The sequence below is a fragment of the Sorex araneus genome, chromosome 6 (genome assembly GCF_027595985.1).
Source record: "Sorex araneus isolate mSorAra2 chromosome 6, mSorAra2.pri, whole genome shotgun sequence".
Lineage (NCBI taxonomy): Eukaryota > Metazoa > Chordata > Mammalia > Eulipotyphla > Soricidae > Sorex > Sorex araneus.
Genome location: NC_073307.1, coordinates 85,137,546 through 85,157,076, shown reverse-complemented (window position 1 = coordinate 85,157,076; position 19,531 = coordinate 85,137,546). Strand labels below are relative to the sequence as shown.

The 19,531-nt window shown below is 56.6% G+C and overlaps 1 protein-coding gene across 2 annotated transcripts in view; it reads right to left on the bottom strand.

Annotated features, from left to right (window-relative positions):
• Window positions 1-18,772, bottom strand: part of PRMT8 (protein arginine methyltransferase 8) — a 107,407-nt gene extending 88,635 nt beyond the window's left edge. For both annotated transcript variants that reach the window (XM_055141228.1, XM_055141229.1), the window contains exon 1: window positions 18,366-18,772. In XM_055141228.1, the coding sequence (XP_054997203.1) occupies window positions 18,366-18,440 (75 nt within the window). In that variant the 5' untranslated portion in view covers window positions 18,441-18,772. The remainder of the gene's footprint in view (window positions 1-18,365) is intronic.
• Window positions 18,773-19,531: the final 759 nt, after the last annotated feature.

Genomic DNA, 19,531 nt, shown 5'->3' with positions numbered 1-19,531 from the left:
CAAGGAGGAAAAAAGACAAATCTGATTCATGGTTGGTTTGGAAAGTCCTAGACCAGGAGTCTTTGGACGAATGGCCTGTGAAATATAGCTTTCCCCTTTTCCCTTATCCTTTTTCCTTCTCCCTTTTCCACCTTGCACATTCCTGATTCAAAAGACTCAGGGGTGGTAAACACAGCACATGAAGGCATTTACTTGTCCAGTTGGCACCTCAGTATCAACTCACTTGGCAGGGTCCTTCCTCCCGAAAGGAGATGGGCACTGTCTGCTCATCATGATGACAAATGAGCCCGTGGCGGTTCTGGACCCGGGATATTAGCTTCTGGAAATCAGAGCCATGTGCAGAGAGCCTTCCTTCCTTCCTTCCTTCCTTCCTTCCTTCCTTCCTTCCTTCCTTCCTTCCTTCCTTCCTTCCTTCCTTCCTTCCTTCCTTCCTTCCTTCCTTCCTTCCTTCCTTCCTTCCTTCCTTCCTTCCTTCCTTCCTTCCTTCCTTCCTTCCTTCCTTCCTTCCTTCCTTCCTTCCTTCCTTCTTTCCTTCCTTCCTTCCTTCCAAAATGAGGTCCCTAAACCATCCCCCTGCTGGTTAAGCCCCCCTCCTTCTCTCTAATACACTTCATTTCTTCATCTCTGATATCCTGGTCTTCACTTTGTTGCCTGTGTCCTTCCAAATGTGCTCCTCCCTAGGAGCTGTTCTCCCAGGGAGATGAAAACCCCCTCGCTGCCCACCCCCCACCATCTTTGTCCAATGTCCCCTTGGCTGAGGGACCTCTCCAGAGGCCAAGCCCTCATCACCTCACCTCCTCAGCCCTCGCTTGAACAGATCAGGGTCTCGCTTCACCTCTGTCCCCAGAAATGAAACTTCTACCTGTGTGAGCAGCTTCCAGCTCGTCACCCTGTAATCTCAGTTTCTGACCCCCAGAGGTGTCCAGTAAAGATGCGCTAAAGGCAGGGATGGAGGGGCCAGTGGAGGGGTGAAAGACTCCACTAACAAGGGTAGGCGGGGTGGGGGAGCACACTGCGGAGAGTAGAGGTGACAGCAAAAACTTCCTCAAAAAAGAGATTCTGATGGCCAAAAGGCACATGAGAAAATGTTCTATATCGCTAATCATTGGGGAGACACCAATCAAAACAACAATGAGATGTCAACTCACATCCCAGTGACTTGCACACATCGAAAAAACAAGAGCAACCAGTGCTGGCATGGATGCAGGGAGAAAGGGACTCCTTCATTGTTCTGGGAATGACAACTGGTCCAGTCTTTTGGGGAAAACAATATGGGCTTTCTTCATAAAACTAGAAAGTGAGCTTCCATACGACCTAGCAATACCACTTTTGGAAATATACCTGAGGGTCAAAAAAAAAGCAGCAGAAACAACATCTGCGCTTCTATGTTCATTGCAGCACCATTTACTCATCATAGCCAGAATCTGCAAACAGCCTGAGTGCCCGAGAACAGACTTTTCTGTTAAAGTTATTAACAGAATAATTTCTGTTATTAGCATAATTTCTGTTAAAGAAATTATGGTGCATCCACACAATGGAATACTATGCAGCTGTTAGGAAAAAATGAAATCATGAAATTTGCTTATAAATGGATGGATAAGGAGAGTCTCATGCTGAGTGAAATGAGACAGAAAGAGAGGGACAGACATAGAATGACTGAACTCATTTGTGGGATGTAAAAAATATATAAAATGAGCTCTCTTAGCAATCCAAGTGCCCCTGGACAGCCCCACACAAATATTAAGTCCTTGGAAGCCCCTCCTCTGCCCAACTTAACCCTTCAGGAAGGAAGGAGTCACAGCTCATGCAATCTGTATGGCGATGAGAGAGGGGTCTCTGCAGACCGCTGGGTCCATCCTTCAGAACTTGCTCATCCTAGGGGCCCTCCAAGTTTCCGTGGAGTTCCTGGGACCCCTGACATAGTTCTTGCCCACCGAGTGTCATGGAGGTCCCTCTAGACCTCTCAGCATGAGCTGAGGTGTTCACCTCGCCTAAGAGCGTGTCTGTGGTTCTGTGCAGCTGAGAAGCTTGCAGGATCTGAGGGAACAGGAGGCGTGCAGCTTGCAGAGACACACACCAACCTCTCATTTCCCTGCATTGCACAATGGTCAGTTTTGGAAAGATGGATGGTCAGAAAGATGAACGGATGGATTGCTTGATTGACAGTAGATGGGTCGGTCTCTGAGGTCATCCCGTGTCAGCTCTCTGGTTCAAGGCATCAGAACCAGAGTCCCCTTCAGAGTCTTTCTCCCACTCCCTCTTCTCACCCTCTCACAGATGGCCTGTGTCCACGGGTCACTTCAGCTCCCTCTGGACCTCACTCAGATGGACACTCCAAACATTTGGATGCCCCGAGTCACCCCAGAGAGGCACGCTCCTAGCCATCCTAACCAGCACTCGTTCCAAACAACCAAGGGCCCTTTCCTCGAGCCTCCCCGGGGTCAGGCACATCCCACTCTCCTTGCAACTGTCCTTGGCATGGACTTTTAAGGTGGGTTCAGTGATTCCCACTCCACAGAAATGAAAAAAAAACAAGACCCCAGTGGAATAACAAGTCCCAGGGCACAGATAGAGGCTGGGAGAACAGGGTTTGGGGGGCTCCACCTGGAAGAAGCGTCCCTCTCTTCCCCAAGGTGGGAGAGCTGCTTTGCAGGCTTTGGGATATCAGCAGCCAGTGGGGGCACCTGTCCCAGACACTTACAGGTCAAAATCATCCCTTTCCCATCCCATGGCAGAGCCACCCAGGACCCATCTGGCCCTCTTCTGTGCCACTGAACCCCATTTCCACCCACCTGGTGAGGTGTAAAAGATGGTGGAGCAGTTTCCAGTTAGGCAGGTGGTGACAAGGAGGAAGACTGCAGGTTCCTCAGCTTGCAGCCGGGCACACTGCTGAGGGCAAGACCCAGGAGCTCTCGTTCCTGCCCCCAGCTCTGCCCTGACCTCTCCGTGCCTCTGACCCAACCATCCCTGACGTTCAGCCCCATGTGCCCTAAATAAGAAACCACACCAGATATCTGGAAGCCCAGGGGTCCACCGTGCAGGGTGAGGGGCAAACCAGGAGACCTGGACTTGGGGGGGGGGACACAAATGATGGTACCCACTGGGGATATCCAGGGAGCGTGGAGGACAGACAGCATCTCTGAGAGGGAGAGAAAGCCCTGTGCTGTGTGTTCTGACTGTAAGTATCCTTCTGTGCTTCGTGTGGTCCTGGGGATCACACCCAGGGCCTCACTCATGTGGCGTACAGGGCTCCACCACTGAGTCCCCTTGTCTGGCCCTGGGAAGCTTATGCTTTATAAGTGTTGGACATTGTAGACACAAGGGCCAGGAAGATTCTCCATAGTTTGAAGCCTGCCTCATGAGCGGGGAGAGAAGGCAGCCGGAATGGAGAAGGGATCACTAAGAAAATGATGGTTGGAGGGTTGGTCAGGATGGGAGGTGTGTGCTGAAAGTAGATCAAGACCAAATGGGATGGCATCTTGGTATCTGTGTTGCAAACCATAATGCCCAAAAGTAGAGAGAGTGTATGGGAGAAATTGTCTGCCAGGGAGGCAGGGGGAGGGTGGAAAAGGGGGGCGTATACTGGGGAGATTGGTGGTGGGGAATGTGCACCAGTGGAGGGATGGGTGTTCGATTATTGTATGATTATAACTCAAACACGAAAGCTTGTAACTGTATCTCATGGTGATTAAATAAAATAAGTCACTTTATCACTGTCATTCCGCTGTCGCTCATCGATTTGCTCGAGCGGGCACCCGTAACATCTCCATTGTGAGACTTGTTGTTACCGGTTTCTCTTTTTCTTTTTGGCATATTGAATACGCCACGGGTAGCTTGCCAGGTTCTGTCATGCGAGCAAGATACTCTCGGTAGCTTGCCGGGCGCTCCTCTGAGAGGGGCAGAGGAATCGAACCCGGGCCGGCCACGTGCAAGGCGAAAGCCCTACCTGCTGCGCTATCACTCCAGCCCAATTTTATTTGAATAAATTTTTTTTTAAAAAATAAAACAAGTGTTGGCCTCTAAGGAGGACTCTGTGGGTGGGTTTGGCCTACACCTTCCCTTCGTCTTTACCCCTGGGGAGCTGAAAGTCTAGGCAAAGGGGGCGATGGGTCAGACAAATCAACGGGTTTCCAGACTTGACCTTCCAAACACAAGCGTCATTTGAATAAGCGACGTGACGCTTCTCTCTGGCCCCGGAAAGGGGTCTGGGGGTTGGAAAAGGCTCCAGGAGGTTGGATGAGCCTCGAGTTGCATCTCGCAGCCTAGACGGCCCGCCTCACCCAACACCAGTTTGGCCAGAGTGCACCCCGAGCTTCTACCTCCGGATTCAGGCCCGACGCCAAACGTGCTAGCTCCCAGCCCCCGAGGACGGGCGGCGCCTTGGCTTCCTGCAGGGAGCGAGAGGCCCGTGAGAAGAGGGAGAGGCAGGTGGGACTCAGCAGAGGTGGGCAGATCACCTCCTCGGCCAAGGCTCTGACCTTGGCAGTGACCTTGACAGAGGTCCCCGTCAGGGCACCCAAATCCTCCCGGCCGCTTCCTCCACCAGCGCCCTGCCTTCTCCTTCCGGAACCGGGCCCTGGAAACGGGGCCCAAGAGGTGCCAAGTCGTTTAGGCTCCTCGGAGAAAATCGCACCTGATCTCGTTGTGGTTCTTCATTATCTAAAATTGGACTGAGCCGGCAGCGCAGAGGCACCGACTGGGCGGAGCGGGTCTGCGGGGTCTCGGCGCTGAGTGAAAATCAACGATGTCCTGGGGCCGGGAGGGAGCCCAGTGGTTAGGGCACAGGCCAAGTGTGCGCCTGGCCCAGGTTCAAGTCTCAGCACCCACCGGGTATGGCCCTGGAGGCCCCCCCAGCATGGGTGGGGTGGCCTGGGTGTCCCCAAAACCCCAGAACCCAGGTGGCATCACATCCTTGTGTCGGGGCAATGGCTGGGCAGGCTGGGAATTGCTCACTGAGAACCCGGACCTCCTGAGCACTGTTCGGGGATGATTCTGTGCGTTCCCTAGCACAGAAGGGAGAGAGACAGGGATGACCTGGATAAGGACAGTCAGGGCAAGCTTCCCGGAAAGATCCAGGCTCAGTGAGGTCTAGAGCAGGTCTGGCAGCAAGAGCCACTACACACACACACACACACACACACACACACACACACACGCTCCCGCCCAGGACATGCCAAGAGCCTACAAGCAAAAGTGGTATAACTGGGAGACTGAGGCATGGCATGAGATTAGGGTACCCAAGAGCAGGGTGGGGGTCACAGGAAGGAAAGAAGGTCAACAGGGGCACAGTCAGAATCCAGCACCACAACCCCCCTTCCAACACTGTTTCCTTCCTGCCCCCCACCCAGCTCTACCAGGGGCTCCCCTGTCTCATGCTGGGCCCCACACTTATGAGATTTTCACCTGTGGCCCCCTGGAGTGCCCTGGAGTGGGGAGGGTCCAAGAGGCACCGGTTGAGGGGGTGTGGTAGGGAGCTGGCTCTCGAAAGGGAAGTAAGATCCCAGAAGACAATCTATGCTCCCTTCTCCATCCCAGCTGCCTTCTCCCCCAGCTCATGAGACAGGCTTTCAACTGTGGGGCAATATTCCTGGCCCTTGTGTCTACTGTCCTTGGGTGTCCATCTCATATTATGATATTTTATTTATGAGATCTTATTCCACAAATGTGTGCAGTCCTTCTATGTCTGTCCCTCTCTTTCTGACTCATTTCACTTAGCATGATACTCTCTGTGTCCATCCACTTATAAGCAAATTTCATGACTTCATCTCTCCTAACAGCTGCATAGTATTCCACTGTGTAGATGTACCATTGTTTCTTTAACCAGTCATCTATTCTCAGGCACTCGGGTTGTTTCCAGATTCTGGCTGAAAGTAGATAAAGCACCAAAGGTGATAACTTCTCCATATCTGTATTGCAAACTATAATGTCCAAAAGTAGAGAGAGAGAGTATGGGGGAAATTGTCTGCCATGGAGGCAGGGGGAGGGTTGCAAAGGGGGGGTATACTGGGGACATTGATGGTGGGGAATGTGCACTGGTAGAGGGATGGGTGTTTGATCACTGTATGATTGAGACTCAAAGGTGAAAGCTTTGTAACTATATCTCATGGTGATTCAATTAAAAAAAATTTTAAAGACAATCTATGCTCTGAAAACTGCCCTTGCAAACGGTAGAATTCACACACAGAAACCAGGTGGGAACCCCAGGGAGTGACCTGTCTCCTGACCTCAGGCGCCAAGGGTCAAAGAGACTTCTTGGACTCAGGGGCTGGCCCTGGAGACAGCTAGCAGGTGGCAGTCAAGGTCAGTGCTCGTACCATACCCCCAAGAGGTGTTCAGTTACCAGGCGAGGCCACCTAACCCTTGACCCTAAAATTCAGATCCATCTCTCCAAGGCCGCACCCACACATCAGGCACCCCCCTAATGCCCTGTGGTATTAGGGTATTAATACACATCATCTCACACACATCATCTGCCCCAACATGAATTCATACAACTGAGGCTGAGTCATCAGACCCTGGCCAGAAACAAACAACTCTTGTGTATTACAGGTCGTCAGCGCCATGACACGCACCCTCCCCCACACACACACTCTCAAAAGGTCAAGTTGGGCCACTTTGCTTCAACAGGTGACGGATGTTGGTGCCTGTTTTCATAAACCTAAAGAAACCTCAGGAGCACTTTCACTTCTACCGCAAAAGGCAAAACACGTCAACGTTGTGTTTGACCCGGGGGTCTCACATCCCGGCAGCTGCCCCAGCCAACGCCTTCCAGACCCGCTTCCTACAGGCTGGGTATTGGTCATCGATCTCCCGCTTTCTTTGCAATTAGCGTCTCTCCCCTTGTGCGTGAGCAGGTCTGACCGGGAGGCCCGAGGGTGTTTCCGTGTCAATAAGCGGCAGCTGCGTCTTTGCTTGAGACCATTTTAGCTCACGGGAGGTCACACAGGGACACTGTACTTTCTGGAGTAAGGGGAAAGCGTGGCTGGTTGGCCACATACGAGGCAGGGCGTGTGTAAGCATCTGCTTGCTTCGGCACTGTGAATCTACAGGCTTGTGTGTGTGTGTGTGTGTGTGTGTGTGTACAAATTTCACACATGCGCATGTGTGTTTGCACAGAGGTACAGGCAGGCGTGCATGTGCACGCACGCACACACTCACACACACACACGCACACACACACACGCACACACACATGCACACACACACACACACACACACACATACTTCGGTCATTCATCTTGACTCTCCTGGGACACAAGAAGTCACGGGAAGAGAGTGGCATGAATGTTCCATGGGCCGGTGCCACTCTCACCCTCAAGTGAGGAGGGACATGAGGAGGCGGGCCCTTGTTCCTTAGGTACTGGGAGCAGAGTTCTTGATGCCAGAGTTGGGAGAAGCCTGGAGCGTGACGGGCCAGGCCGTGGGGTGCAGGAGAGCCCCGTCCTTCCTGGGGCCTAGCTGGCCCTCGGGGCTAGGAGGCTGGAGGCTCTGGCAGGCTCTCCCTTAAAAATTGGGGTGCCTGGGTAATTCCAGGACCCCACAACCTTTTTTTTTTTTTGCTTTTTGGGTCACACCCAACGATGCTCAGGGGTTATTCCTGGCTCTGCACTCAGGAATTACTCCTGGCGGTGCTTGGGGGACCATATGGAATGCCAGGGATTGAACCCGGGTCGGCCGCGTGCAAGGCAAATGCCCTACCCGCTGTGCTATCGCTCCAGCCCCGGACCCCACAACCTTGATCACAGGGGTCCACCGGGGGCCAGAGAGCTAGTACAGTGGGGAGGGCACACAGCTGACCCTGGCTGACCACCAGCACGCCACATGGCGCCCCGGACACGGCTGCTAGTGATCCATGAGCTCAGAGCCAGGAGTGATCCCTGAGCACTTCGGGGCATGGCCCCAAGCCAAAGAGAGAGACTCACCCGCAACTCTGCCCTGACACAAGGAGAGGCGCTCAATTCCTCCGCTCGCCCTCGGGGGCGCCCCCCGGATGACACGCAAGGACTCGCCTTCCTTGAACCGAAGCCGTGGGCCAGAGGTGCTTTCCACGACAGAGCCCGCCTCGCCCTCAGACACCGGGGCCCGCGGGGTGCTCACCACCTGCACCCTGGGTACAGTGGAAGCAGCACTGAGCCACAAGCCACATTCAGAGGTCCCCGCATCCTTCACCCACCCCGGGGCTTGAGTGCTTCGATGGTGTCAGGAAAACAAGGTCTGCAGGGCTGAGTCACAGCACCACGGGAGGGCGCTGGTCTTGCATGCCATCAACCCGGGCTCGATCCCGGGTATCCCGCATGGTTCCGCAAGCACCACCCGGAGTGATTCTTGAGCACAGAGTCAGGAGTAAGTCCTGAGCATCGCTGGGTGCAGCCCAAGGGCCTTGTTCCACCTGCCCAGCCACATGTCCAGTGACCCTCAACTGTCTCAAGGGAGTAACACCTCACACAGCCGGGGGAGGGGAAGGCGGAGGGGATGGGCCCCAGGGAGTCTGTTCCATGCTCAGCACCAAGAGACGGAGGTCATGCTTCCAACACCTAGAAGGGCTCCCATGCTGCCCCAGAGCTCCCACTGCAACCCGTGGGTCAGGGACCTGCCTGCTGCAAGGCAGGGTGACAGCCAGGAGAAGTTCGAGGAGGGCGGCTGATACAGAAGCCCAAGCAAGTGGCTGGGAGCACTTCCTCTAGGGCTGAAACCAAGAGAATTTAGCACTGCTAGCTTCCGGTTCTTCCGTGGCAGGACCAGAAGAAAGAAGGGTTACTTGGGAAAGGGGCGTGTCTATGGCACAAGGTCACGCTTCCTGCCGGGCCCCACGCCTAGCCCGTCAGTAAGATGGAAGTTCTGTTCTCCACTGCGGCAGTTTCTCAGGAGAAGGGAGGTTGCTCAGAAGAGGGGAGGTAAAGGCTTGGTGGAACCGGATGGCCAGGGGGGCGGGAAGCACCCTCAGGGCGGTGACCACCCCCTGCTCCTCTTCAGAGGCCAATTGATACAGTGGGCTATTCCTCCCTTGGTATTGGCAGCCCGGCTGATGGCGTGCTGATGGCGGTGAGTGTGGAACCCAGACAGAAAGATACCTCAGGACCCGCAGCCCATTGAAGAGATTCCTCTCAGAAGAGATTCTTATGAGCAGCGTCTCTTTCGGACATCGGGTCTTTGCAGGACGGAACTGGGTTAAGAGGAGGGTGAGCAGGTATCAGGGCGACCTGATCGTGCGCCCGTCGTCCTGGTCAAAGAGAGCTGGTCACACAGACAGGGGCACTTTCCAAAGGCTGTCTTTACGTGGGGGTCACCCATGATGAATCTGGGGGCGGAGGGAGGTGAGAGGGCCCCAGAAGCAGGAGAAGAGCCATCTCCTCGGTACGTCGTCATTGAGTGTGAGATGGGCAGGGCCTGCAGGCCACGAGGGACGTGAGTCTCGGAGTTGTGCCCAGGCCAGAAAGGCTGGTGACAGAATGTCAGGGAAAGGAGCTGGCGACCCTGGAGAGCACATTACCAGAGAGGAGCTGGGAGATGCCTCGAGGAGGGTCCGGCTCTGGCCTTCCACGTGGCCAACCAGGACTGGGCCCCCAGCACTGCAGGAGTGACCCCTGGCCATGATCCTGCACTGCTGGGCGTGCCCCAACCTGAGATATATATACACATATACATATGTGTGTGTTATTACTGGAAAGGGGGAGGCCGTGTTCAGCTCTGGTTCAGACTGAAGTGAAAAGGTAAAGAATCAGGGATACAGGGATAGGACACTGGGTAGGCACCAGCCTTGCACACAGGCAACCAGGATTCTATCCTGGCACCCATATTGAACCCTGGGCCTCGGCACAGAGCCAGGAGTAAGCCCTGAGCACTGCTGGGTGGGGCTCAAAACCCCCAAAAAAAAGGAGAGGGAAAGAGGGAGGGAGGGAGGGAGGAAGGAAGGAAGGAAAGAAGGAGGAAAGGAAGGAAGGAAGAAAGGAAGGAAGGAAGGAAGAGAAAAGAAGAAAGAGAGAAAGAGAGCAAGCAAGAAAGAAAGGAGTAAGGAAGGAAGGAAGGAAGAAAGGAAGGGAGGGAGGGAGGGAGGAAGGAAGAAAAAGAGGAGAGAGAAAATGAGGGAGAGAATAAGAAAGAAAGAAGAAGAAGAAGAAGAAGAAGAAGAAGAAGAAGAAGAAGAAGAAGAAGAAGAAGAAGAAGAAGAAGAAGAAGAAGAAGAAGAAGAAGAAGAAGAAGAAGAAGAAGAAGAAGAAGAAGAAGAAGAAGAAGAAGAAGAAAGGAAGGAAGGAAGAGAGGGAGGGAGGGAGGTTGAGAAAGAAAGAGTAACTAGAACTAGTCGGCTATTTATTTGTTTTTAGGTTTAGCCCTGAGTGGCACAAGCAGAGGAGGCAGGAACGGCTGTGGAAGATTAAGCTGCACTCAAGGGAGAATGTCGCACCTTGAAGCAGCAGATACTTCAGGGAACAGAGGAAGTGTTCTCTGAAACCTTGTAACAAGTGACCCCGAGCTCTCAGCCCTCGCCTGTCTGGGTCAGGGTGCGAGGCACAGACAGCACCGGCTGGGGTGGCGGGAGAATCACAGCCCCCCAAGCCCGCACTCCCCTTGGGCCAAGCCTGTCCATTCATTCCTTCCTTCCCCGCTGTGCACCCCCACCCGCTCCATCACACTCGGGGCCGCCCCCAGCTACCTGACAGCCCCCCTCATCATCCAGGGGCCAGTTTCTCTCTCCCCTGCTGGCACAGAAGCCGCCAAGGTGTGAGGACTGTGTGTACAGAGTTTTGCAAGCGCCACGGTGGTGTGTGATAATCACTCGGCGTTGTATTAGCGAAGAGAAGGCGATGAAAGCCTGAGCTGGAGCCGGGAGCATTGCCTTTCAGCCCCTCCCCCCTCCCCCCCAAGGACCCGGCAAGGAAGAACACAGAGACACCCGCTCAGGGCACTTGTTCGCTTTGGCTTGGTCTGGAGCCCACCCAGGTGTGCCCAGGGATCTCTCCTCAAGGGGCTGAGGTGCAGCCAGGGATTGAACCCAACTTGGCCGCTTACGAAGCAAGTACCGTACCCATGGTACTATCACTTCAGCCCACCCTCAGCACTTTTTTTTTTTCTGTTTGGGTCCCACCTGGCGATGCTCAGGGCTTACTCCTGGCTCATGTACTCAGGAATTACTCCTGGCAGTGCTCAGGGGACCCTATGGGATGCTGGGAATGGAACCCAGGTCGGCCTCGTACAAGGCAAACGCTCTACCAACTGTGCTATTGCTCCAGCCCCCCTCAGCAAAAGTGCTGAGCCCGGGGGAGTGGAGCCACCGGTTGGACGGAGCATCTCATTTCCCCTGCTCCGAGCTGGAGGCCAAGGCAGGCGGTCTGGCCTCAGAGCCCAGGGGAGCCCGACAGCCCCTCAGGCAGGGTGCTTGGTGCTGGCTCCAGTTCAATCCCTGGCATCCCCAAAGGGTCCCCTGAGCCCCACCAGGAAAGATCCCCGGATCCAGGAGTAAGGCCTGAGCATAGCCAGGTGTGGCCCCGAAACAAATAACACAAAACCTAATCCCCGCCACCACTCCCTTACCCGCCGCCTCTCCAACCTGAGCCCTCAAGAGAGAAGGACCCAGGGCATCAGCTGGGGGTGCCGGCCTACGCCCTCTGGCCCTGTGCCTCCACTCAAGGGCGCCCCTTGCCCTGGGGGAATGCCTGCCAGCCCCCACTCCGTGCCCAGTGCAGAGCGGAAACCGTGACGAGTGCCAAGCAGGGGCGGAGACTCCGTGGGTAGGGGGCTGAGAGATCACTCAGTGGGTAGGGGATACGGGCGCTGTGTCTACGGGACCACCAAATCCCAACCCCAGCACTGCAACCCCCCCCCCCCCGGCCCCAGCACCGCTGGGGTGGCTCCCTGCATCCCCAGCCCTGACGGAGGCTCACTTGCCCACGTTCTCGGTCCCCACACGGTGCCACCCAGCCCACCCAAGCGCTGCCAGGGGGACCCCAGGGCCGCCTGAGCATGGCTTGAGAGGCAACTAAGCGAATAAATAAAGACAGAAATGAATATCTCGAACCCTGGATGCTATCAAACCTTAGAACTATTATGGGTTTTATTTTTCTTTTCTTTGGAGTTTGGGCCACACCAGGCGGTGCTCAGGGCTTACTCCTGGCTCTGAGCTCACGGATCATTCCTGGTGATGCTCAGGGGACTCTGTGGGGTGCTGGAGAGCGAACCTGGGTTGGCCGCATGCCAGACAAGCACCCTCCCTGCAGTGCTCTCTCTCTGACCTCACACTAGGTGTTTCTTAGCTGTCTCTGCGTGGCCGAGTGCTGCCGGAGTGACCCCTTTTATTCCTAGGATAAGGCTTAATGTATAAATGAGGCAATAGAGGAGATGAACAACAAAACAGATCATAGGTTGGAACAATTAGAACAATACACCATACACCACTGATTTATGTCAGTGCAGGCCAGAGAGTTCATACAGGAGTTAAGGTTCTTGCCTTGCAGATGGCCAAGCCCCGCCAGGAATATGATCCTTCAGCATAGAACCAGAAGCAAGTCCTTCTTTCTGGTCCAGAGGCAGGTACATTTCTTTCTTTCTTTCTTTCTTTCTTTCTTTCTTTCTTTCTTTCTTTCTTTCTTTCTTTCTTTCTTTCTTTCTTTCTTTCTTTCTTTCTTTCTTCCTTCCTTCCTTCCTTTCTTTTCTCTCTCTCCCTCTCTCTTTCCCCCTCTCTCCCTCTCTCCCTCTCTCCCTCTCTCTCTCCCCCTCTCTCTTACTCTCTCTCCCTCTCTCTCTCCCTCTCTCTCCCTCTCTCCCCCCTCTCTCCCTCTCTCTCCCTCTTTCTCCCCCCCCCTCTCTCATATTCCAAAGCTTTGAGTCACCGTAGCAACTCGATCCCAGATTCCTTCTTCCTGCCTTTTTCCTCTCAAAGTACGTATTGTGCGGGAACACTTCAGGACCAAGGAAGAACAGAAAGTGGTGAAGCTGGAGGGGCCGGAGCGATAGCACAGCAGGGAGGGCGTCAGCCTTGCACGCAGCCAACCCGGCCAACCCAGCATCCCATAGGGCCCCCTGAGCACCGCCAGGAGAAATGCCTGAGTGCAGAGCCAGGAGGAGCCCCTGAGCATCGCCGGTGTGACCCAAAAACCGAAAGAAAAAAACCCCACAGCATCCTATAGGATGCCATGGGAAGTGCCAGGAATGATCCCTGAGTGCAGAGTCAGGAGTAAACCCTGAGCACCACTGGGTGTGGCCCTCCAAGAAACAAAACCATAAAAAGTAAAATTCCGCAGGTGGCTGCCACTGAGAATCGGTAACGTGAGCAGCTGAGAAGGGTTCCGCACCACATCTCTCTCTCTCTCTCTCTCTCTCTCTCTCTCTCTCTCTCACACACACACACACACACACACACACACACACACACACACACACACACACACACCCCTTATGCTAATAGCTGGGCTAACCCATCTGCCTGCTCTCCAAATAAGCAGCAGTGACCCTCGGCTAGCTCAGGGCTAACACCCGGCTGTGGTCCAGAGCTCGGATCTCGGCAGCCCCAATAGCAGCATCTCGACTCAGTGTTGGAAAGGTCAGAGGCCACCTCCCTGACGCAGAGGGGGGGGAGACAGACAGCCACTTTGCAGAAAGCCCCGCATGAGGAACCCCCGCCAAAGGCTCGGAGAGCTCGCTCACAGCTGTGCGAATCAATCCCGTCCGCACGGATTATTCCCCAACCTTTGCCAAGTGGGTTTCTGGCATGGTGCTAAGAACAGGGTCTACCCCCCAAAGTTCACCACCTAACTGGAGAAACAGACATGTTAAAAAAAACCAACTGCCACTATCTCATAATAGAAAAAGTGAGAGACTGGTGGTAGGAACACGCAGATAGAGGAGCACTTGCTCCGGGGGTAGGGGAGTGCAGGTAGGAATAAACAGCAAGTCTGGGGAGGCTGCCTGGAGGAGGGGACCTTTGATTTAACTCTTACAACTTGAGGAAGACTTTGGGGGAAGAGGGTTGTGTGGGGGGCCCACATGTGGCAGAACTTAAACTTAAGACTTGCCCCTGGCTCTGTGCTCAGGGATCACTCCTGGCCGAACTCTGGGGGACCATATATGGTGACAGGGATTGAATCGTAGCTAAGAGAGTGCAAGCCAAGCATCTGACTAGCTGTACTGTTGCTCACCCTCCGTCCCTCCCTCCCTTCCTCCTTCTCTCCCTTCCTTCCTTCCTTCCTTCCTTCCTTCCTTCCTTCCTTCCTTCCTTCCTTCCTTCCTTCCTTCCTTCCTTCCTTCCTTCCTTTCTTCCTTCCTCCCTCCCTCCCTCCCTTCCTTCTTTCCTTCCTCCCACCCCTTCCTCCTTTCCTTCCTTCCTCCCTTCCTCCTTTCTCTTTCTTTTTCCTTCTTTCTTTTTCTTTCCTTTCTTGCTTTTTCTTTTTACTCCTCCCCACCCCCTCCCTTCTCCTCTCCTTTCCTCCCATCAGAAGTCATTTCAAATCTCTGCCTAACAGTGACTACTATTATCTTCCCAGACCTCTGTAGGAAAAAAATCGCCTTCCCCATCCTCCTTGCCTCCTTCCACTGTGCCCTCCTTGCCCTGCCTAAGTGCTCCTTCTCAGTGCTCCTCCCTCACTCCCATCATACGGGACAGCTTTGACTAAAGGGCTTAGGTCCACAAACCCAACTCGAACCAGCCCCCCGAGGTGCCAGTGCGGGGCCCAGGCTCATTCATCAGCCAGTGAGTTCCGGCCTTGCTCGTCTCCCCAGCCTCTGTGCTTCTTCTAGGAGACAGGGGAAGAGATGGAATCCACCCCTTTGCTTGTCTCTCAAGGGTTCTTGGGAGGCTGAAAGCAGATGAAGCGCTGGCACTCGCTACCAACAAAAGGGCTGGAAAGGATGCCACTTATTTTTCTTTCATTTTAATTGAAATTATTTGCCACTACTGCCCAGTTTGGGAGAGCCTGGCAAGTTCCCCGTGGCGTATCCATATGCCAAAACCAGTAACAATGAAGGGTCTCATTCCCCTGACCCTGGAAGAGCCTCCAATGCGGCACTACTGGGAAGGACGAGTAAAGAGAGGCTGCTAAAATCTCAGGGCTAGGACGAATGGAGACATTACTGGCGCCCGCTCGAGCAAATCAAGGAACAATGAGATGATGATGATGACGATGATGATGACGACGACGACGACGATGATGATGATGATGATGATGATAACGATGACTGCCCAGTGGACAGAGAGCTCATCCGGGCAGGGCTCTGGCTGCCGTGTAGCTGTCCAGCTTCTCCTGGTGCCGTCAGAGCTTGCCAGTAACAGTTGAGTCAAGAATGAGGACCATTAGCCCTATCAACACACACAGACACTCTCTCTCACACACTCTTACACTCGCACACACAATCAGACACGTGCACTCATACAACACACACACGCACACACATACACTCTCACACAACACTCACAACGCATATATATACACTCTCACACAGCACTCTCACACACACTCTCACACAAGACTCACAAACACACTCACACACTCTCACACACACACTCACCCACGCACACACACTCTCTCACACACTCATACACATAACTCTCCCACAACACTCACAGGCATCCACTCACGGACTCACACACGCTCTCTGCCACAACTCACCCAGAGTCATACACCCCCTCACACCCTCACACACCCTCACTCGCACCTTTCTCCTACACATTCTCACACACTCATACGTACTGTCACACGTACATTCTTACAGACAGACCCTGATACACACACTCGTGTGCCCTCTCTCACACACACATACACATCACACTCTCATACCCAGGCTGATACATACTCACACACTCTAACAAGAAACACACACACACACACACACACCCAGAGGCGTCTTTGCCCCTCTTTCCCTCGCCATGAACGCAGGCAGGCAAACACACTTTTAGAAGTACTGCTCTAGTCCTGGCTTGTTCCAAAAACAGCCCGTTCCTGGAGGGAGACCAAGTGATTGTCAAGCTGCCTGCAGGCCTCCACTGGGCGCCTTTGACCACGCATCCCTCCCTCCCCACTGGCACGGCGAGCTGCTGGGGCGGAGACCCCCAGATACACTCCCTGCCCCGGAGAGCCCCTGCCCCTTCCGCCTCCCCCACCGCCCCGGGCAGGTCCACGGGAGCCAAGCCGGGGACTCTTTCCTGCTCTGTTCCTCTCCGCTCCAGGCCGCCTCTACTGCTGTTTTCATTGATGCCTTGAGCAGAGCTGGCATGTGCAGCCACTGAGAAGGGGGAGCGCAGCGCGGCGGGGGAAGCAAGTAAAAATAGCCTGGCGCGCGCAGAGCGCTGCCTGCCCCATCCCTTAACCCTGGCCTGCCGAGGGGCCACCAGAGCCGCCGTGGACTGTGCAGCCTCCTGGGGGTCAATGCCCCAGGCACGGGACTAGTGCCCAAGGTTGGGAGACCGATAGACCCAAGAAAACTTTTCTTTTCTTTTTTATGAAAAAAAAATGGAGGTGGGGGAGAGAGTTGGGGACATGGGGTAAAAGGGGATGCTTTCACTTCTCCTAGCGCTCAGAGCACCTGGTTGCAGGGTCTGCAACGAGCTCCTCAGAGCACAACAGTTTACAGAAGTGCAGCCTTGCCTCTGAGTTATTTTTAGAAACTGCTTCCATGCGTGGACCAGGAGGAGGAGGAGGAGGAGGAGGAGGGCAGGGTGAGGGGCTTGGTGAGGCTGGATCTTGGCTGGGAGGCTAGGGGCCTTGTGTGACACATCCTTCTGACCGCCTGCTCCAGCGGGAGAGGGTTGTGTTGGGGTCGTGGAGGGGTGGGGGGCGGGGAGGAGAGGAAGGACGCTGGTATCACATGCAGTTTGGCGCTGCTGTAATGCAAGGAGCTGGCATTCGCTCCGGAATGCCAACCCCTGTTTCCCAGCCCCCGGGGCATGTTCTTTTCCGAAGACACTCGCCAGATGCACCGCTGCTTCTAGTGTCAGAGAAGGATATTGGGGGGGGGGTAGGCGGGGGGGGGCGCTTGGCTGCCTATAGGGTGACTGAGGGGTTAGCTGTCAGTTCAAATGGCTGGGCAGGAGGGTGTGGGGGGTGTGTAGGGGGGGAACAGGTGGGGAAGGTTCTCAGCCCCGCACCTGTAAGCACTCCAGCAAGACCCAGCCACCATGCGCCACACCTCCCGGCAGCGCGGTGCATATGGGTGAGCCATATGTGAAATGTACGGCAGCCCCACCAGACACCCGCCTATTAATAGCGCCCGGGAGTTTGCTCTCTTGTCTTTTTCCTGCCACCGAGTAAGGCTTGATCTTCACACACATGCCCCACTCCGCCCCCACCTCGGCGCACCGCGTCTCCGGGAAGGTAAGGGATGGGGGTGGGGGGTGGGGGGCTGCCCACGCCGATCGCCTTCGCGACTACAGGTGCCAGGAACCGGCGGGGCTAATGCCCCGTTGGGGCAGTGACCCGCAGAGGTCAGGGTGATGAGGCGACGGGAACCCCAGGCCCGGGGAGCGGCCCCCCAGCGGGACCCGCCGCGGCGGCGGTGGGACGCGAAGCTGCAGCCCGGCTCCTGGCCCTGCGGCGCGCGCCGCGCGGGCCCGGCTGCGGCAGGGGCGGGCGCTGTCCCTGGTGCTGAAGGTGGCCGCGGCCAGGGCGCCCTCGGCGCGCCCACATTCCAGGACTGCGGACCTCGGCCCCGGCCGCGGCGGGAGCGAGAGGGTCCAGGGCAGGTGCCAGAGAAGCCCCTGTAACGGCCTGCAGCTCGCCGGGCCCCCACCCGCAGGCTGACGCCCCCTCCCCAACCACGGCGCGCTGCTGGGAGCTCTCCGGGGTGCTGCGGGTACCAAGGGCGCCGGGCGAGCTGGGAGCATCCAAAGGCGGAGGAGAGAGAGAGAGACTCTGGTCCAGGCGCTGCCCGGCACGGACCTGGCCCCGGGGGTCGCCCACCTGCCACCTCGCACCAGGCCGTCCCGGGGGGTTCCTCCGCGCCCCTCCAACCCCCCCCCCACCCGAAGCGGGCAGCGCGTCGCGCGGGTGCCCGGGGGTTCGGGACTCGGTGGGGAGCAGCGAAGCGAGCGGCGGGGTGGCAGGAGAGGGAGATGCGGGTGAGAGCAGCGACTCTTTTTTTTTTTTTGCATTTTTTTCCCAAGAGGGTGGGGAGCCGCGACAGGCGCCGTCTCCCCCCCGCCCCCCTGCCCAGCGCGCGCACACGCGCGCACACACACACACACACACACACTTACACTCACGCACACGCACACGCACACACACACACACACTCGCACACTCACACTCACGGCCGCCGGCGGCCCGCGGGATGCAGCCGGGGAAAGTTTGGCGCTCGGCGCGGCGCGGCGCGGCGGCGGCGCGGGGGTCCCGGGCGGCCCGCGGGGGTCGCGGCTGGCGCGCCCCGGCCCGCGCCCTCCTTACCTCGGCGCTTTCGGCTGCGTTCTCCGCCATTTTCCTCCTTAGGAGCAGGCAGCGGGAGGAGTGTTTCATGCCCATAAGCGCCAGCCAGGGGTGGGTGATGCACGGAGAGTAGAGAAAGAGAGCGCTGGTGTCGCTTTAAAGGAGAGAGGGAGCGGAGAGGGGAAAGGAGAATGGAAACGGGAGGGGGGGGAAATGCACCCAAAAAATTAAAAAAAATTTTTTTAAAAGGAGAAAAAATAAATCAAAAAGCCAGAAGCGCCCAGCCCCGCGCCTGGGCGGGAGCGCCGGGCCGAGCGGGTCTCGGCGACGGGGTCTCGCCTGCAGCCTCCACTTTGCCCTCCTCGCCTCCCGCTCTCATGGGCGCCGGATTCCTTCGCACACTTGCAAGTTCTCGCGGCGCGCCCGCCGCGCCCGCCCGCCGCGCTCCCCGCACCCTGCCTGCCGCTGCGGGCGCGGCCCCCCGGAGGCGCGGCGGCGGCGGCGGCGGCGGCGGCTCGCGGGCTCCCGCCGGCCCGAGGCGGCCTCCAACTCCTCGCAACTTCGAGCGAGCGAGCGGGCGAGCCGCCGGGCGAAGCCACACGCTCCCTGCGCGGCGCTGCTGGGGGCTGCGCCGGGTGAGTGGGGGCGGGGGAGGCGGGGAGGGAGAGCGGGCGGCGGTTGGGCGCAGACCCAGGGCCCCCCGCGCCCCCGGGCCCGGCCCCTCCCCAGCCCCCGCGCCCCGCAGCCCGCCCCCTCCCTCAATTCCAGGTGTCTGGGGTGGGGGGAACGGGAGGGGGGGAGGCTCTCCGGCCGCCTCTGCCGCGCGACGCTGAGGACCACTGCTGCAGGACCACGGAGGAGGAGGGGCGGGGGCTCCTGCGGGTTCCTAGACCACCGCCCCCCACCCCGGGGGGAGGGGTGCACCCGCCTACCCAGCGAGGGGACCGGCTTCAGGCTAGCCAGGGCCGCACTGACCTCGCCCCCTCCCTGCCCAACGCCCTCCCCCCATACACACACACACACACACACACACACACACACACACACTCCCTCTCCTGCTTCCTAGACTCCCACCCCCAATTTGGCGAATTATGGTTTGGGGGAGCAGTGATGCGTGGGTGTCAGGGTGAGGGAGGGTCCTTAACTCCTTCAACTCTCCCTCCGGTCAAGTGCAGTTGGGCCGTCCC